The 2,357-nt window shown below is 46.4% G+C and overlaps 2 protein-coding genes across 2 annotated transcripts, besides 4 other annotated features; both read right to left on the minus strand.

Annotated features, from left to right (window-relative positions):
• Tc00.1047053508725.4 (hypothetical protein, conserved) lies at positions 1-638 on the minus strand (the record flags this gene model as incomplete). Its single annotated transcript, XM_797603.1, has 1 exon — positions 1-638. A coding segment is annotated over one exon (638 nt), but the record flags the coding sequence as incomplete, so codon positions are not given.
• Positions 1-2,357: a sequence feature (haploid, Esmeraldo-like haplotype).
• Positions 1,033-1,129: a sequence feature (CT-rich).
• Positions 1,325-1,351: a microsatellite.
• Positions 1,366-1,412: a sequence feature (T-rich).
• Positions 1,651-2,357, minus strand: Tc00.1047053508725.10 (hypothetical protein, conserved; the record flags this gene model as incomplete). The annotated part of the gene is made up of 1 exon (XM_797602.1): positions 1,651-2,357. A coding segment is annotated over one exon (707 nt), but the record flags the coding sequence as incomplete, so codon positions are not given.

Raw genomic sequence — 2,357 nt, forward strand, 5'->3', positions numbered from 1 at the left:
CAGAAATCTTTCAAAATAGTTTCCACAATATTGGGGTGCATCACTTTAACAACAACTTTCTCCCCGGTCTCACGCAACGTGGCGAGGTGCACCTGCCCTATCGAGCCCGAGCCCACTGGTGTCGCCTCAATGTGAGAAAATAATTCCAATGGTTCCTTTTGAAATTCCTCACGGAGTACCTGCAGTGACACACTGTATGGATGCACGTCCACCTCGTTGTACAGTCGTCTAAATACAGAACGGAACTCGGGAGAAAAAATGTCGTGTCGAGTGCAGCTCCACTGACCGGCCTTCACAAAGGCTGGACCGGCGCGTTTTACTGCACGCAAAAGCAGTTCCAACCACCGAAGGTACCACCCTTTTCGAATCCGCATCACAACATAAAGAAGTGCCAGCGGGAAAAAAAGCAAAAATAGTTCCACCGTACGACCTGCAATTGGAAGCAGCCCTGGTCTCTCGACAAGTTTTCCATCAAAAAAAATTGAGCCATGTTCATCAAACACCGGATACGAGACCGAAATAGAAGGCCGTATACTCTTACGATACTCCACGTAAATACCGAGTCCGCCAAGCGAAAGAACAGGAACCCCAACAAAACTAGCAAGGGCTCTGCGCCCCAAGAAACGGCGAAAAAGCATCTACGATGTGACAAACCCTAAGATCAACACGATATAGGCCTTAAACCTGCCTCTACTTCGCCAGGCACCACTCTTCAAAAAATACCTTCATGTATTTGCATTGAACACACAATTTCAATGTGAGCATGCAATTGCGTCCGTGTTTGCATGCGTGCGTGTACAAAAGAAAAGAAAAAAAAAACAACGGTGTTGTTTGTATTTATTTTATAAAAAAGATATGCCAATGGAAAAAGAGACAAAAGGATGCAGCATATTACCTCTTTTGGGATCACAATTAGTTTCATGTACTTTACCCATGCTGTCTTGGGTAAACAAACAAAAAAAAAAAAAAAGAATTTTTAAGTAAGAAAAAAAGAACCAACGATGCCTGAGAATGTCACTTCCCAGTTCCGCCCTTTCTTTCTTTCCCTCTTTCTGTTTTTTGTTCGATCCATCTCATCGCGCTTTCTTTTGTTTTCTTTTTATTTTATTTCTGTTTTTGTTGTTTCCCTCGTCAGTTTATTTTGGGTGCAATTGAGGCAGTGGTGGGACGTGTGCAGCAGCAAAAAGACACATACACACGCATGTATATATATATCTGCGCAGCCTGCAACTAAGATATCTCTTTCCTGTTGACGATACTCATCCCACAGCAAGAGCTCCTCAATGGGATTTGCGTGTGTGTTCTTATTTTTCCCATATCCTCCTTTTTTCTTTTTTTTTTTTCTTTTTTTCCAATTCCCCATCGTTCTCTTTTTTTTTTTTTTTTCCTCCTTTCTTTCGTTCTCTCTCCTTCCTTGCCGTGTACTCGTAAAGGTCACCGTATGATTCTTTTCTTGTTGCTGTCCTCCATATTCTCTCAGTCTTTTCAGGTTTCTTTCCTTCATTCGCTGCTCTGTCTCCCGCTGCGTCTTCATTGATCGACCTCCGCCCCTGTCACTGCATGGCGTGTCAACCCATACGAAGAAGCCCCCACTCCCATTGACATCACTTCTCTCCCTTCCTGCTACTCCCCACAACTCCCTCCTCCCTCTCAGGCAACCCACGAAACGCGCAGCAACGCCTCATGCGCCTTTTCCTGGTTGCCCTGCGCCAACTCGAGGAAGATGACTAGCATGTGGTACGCAAGAATCACACCCTGATTACTGGCGGTGCTACTGCCGCTGCTAATCGAGCCCGCTCCTTCCTTTTCCTTCGCCGCCCGGCCCTCATACACCTTCGCCAAGAGCGACTCCACAACCGAGGAAGCCTGATTCCACAGACCATTTGCGATATGCGTAATGGCCAGGTTGATGAAAAGCGCCTCCACGCGGCCTTGCTGGTGGCTGTCAAGGGGTTCCAAAGACGAACCGACAACAAGACTCGACAATGAAGAACGACGAAGGACTTTCAGAGCACGCTCGGGCTCATTCAGGTGTATCAACGCCTCCACTATGTAAGACAATAAGGCGGCGTGTAGATTCGGCGAGAGTGGGCGTCTTTCGTGCAAGCTAAGAAGGTCATATCCCACATTCACCACGACGGTGTAGTTATTTCGAAAAATCTCAAGGGCACACCAGTAGAACAAGGCAAACTGAATAAGTTGCACATTATGGGGAAAGGCTTCCATTGCACTAGCGGCAGTATGACCCTGCGGTAAGAGAAGAATCAATGCATTGTGGATTGTACTGCACACCAAAGTCTCTAACGCAGTACTGACAGAGCTATCCTTCGGATCCGCGAGAGGGCCTTGACAAATAA

Source organism: Trypanosoma cruzi, genomic scaffold, assembly GCF_000209065.1.
Source record: "Trypanosoma cruzi strain CL Brener 1047053517031 genomic scaffold, whole genome shotgun sequence".
Classification (NCBI taxonomy): Eukaryota; Euglenozoa; class Kinetoplastea; order Trypanosomatida; family Trypanosomatidae; genus Trypanosoma; species Trypanosoma cruzi.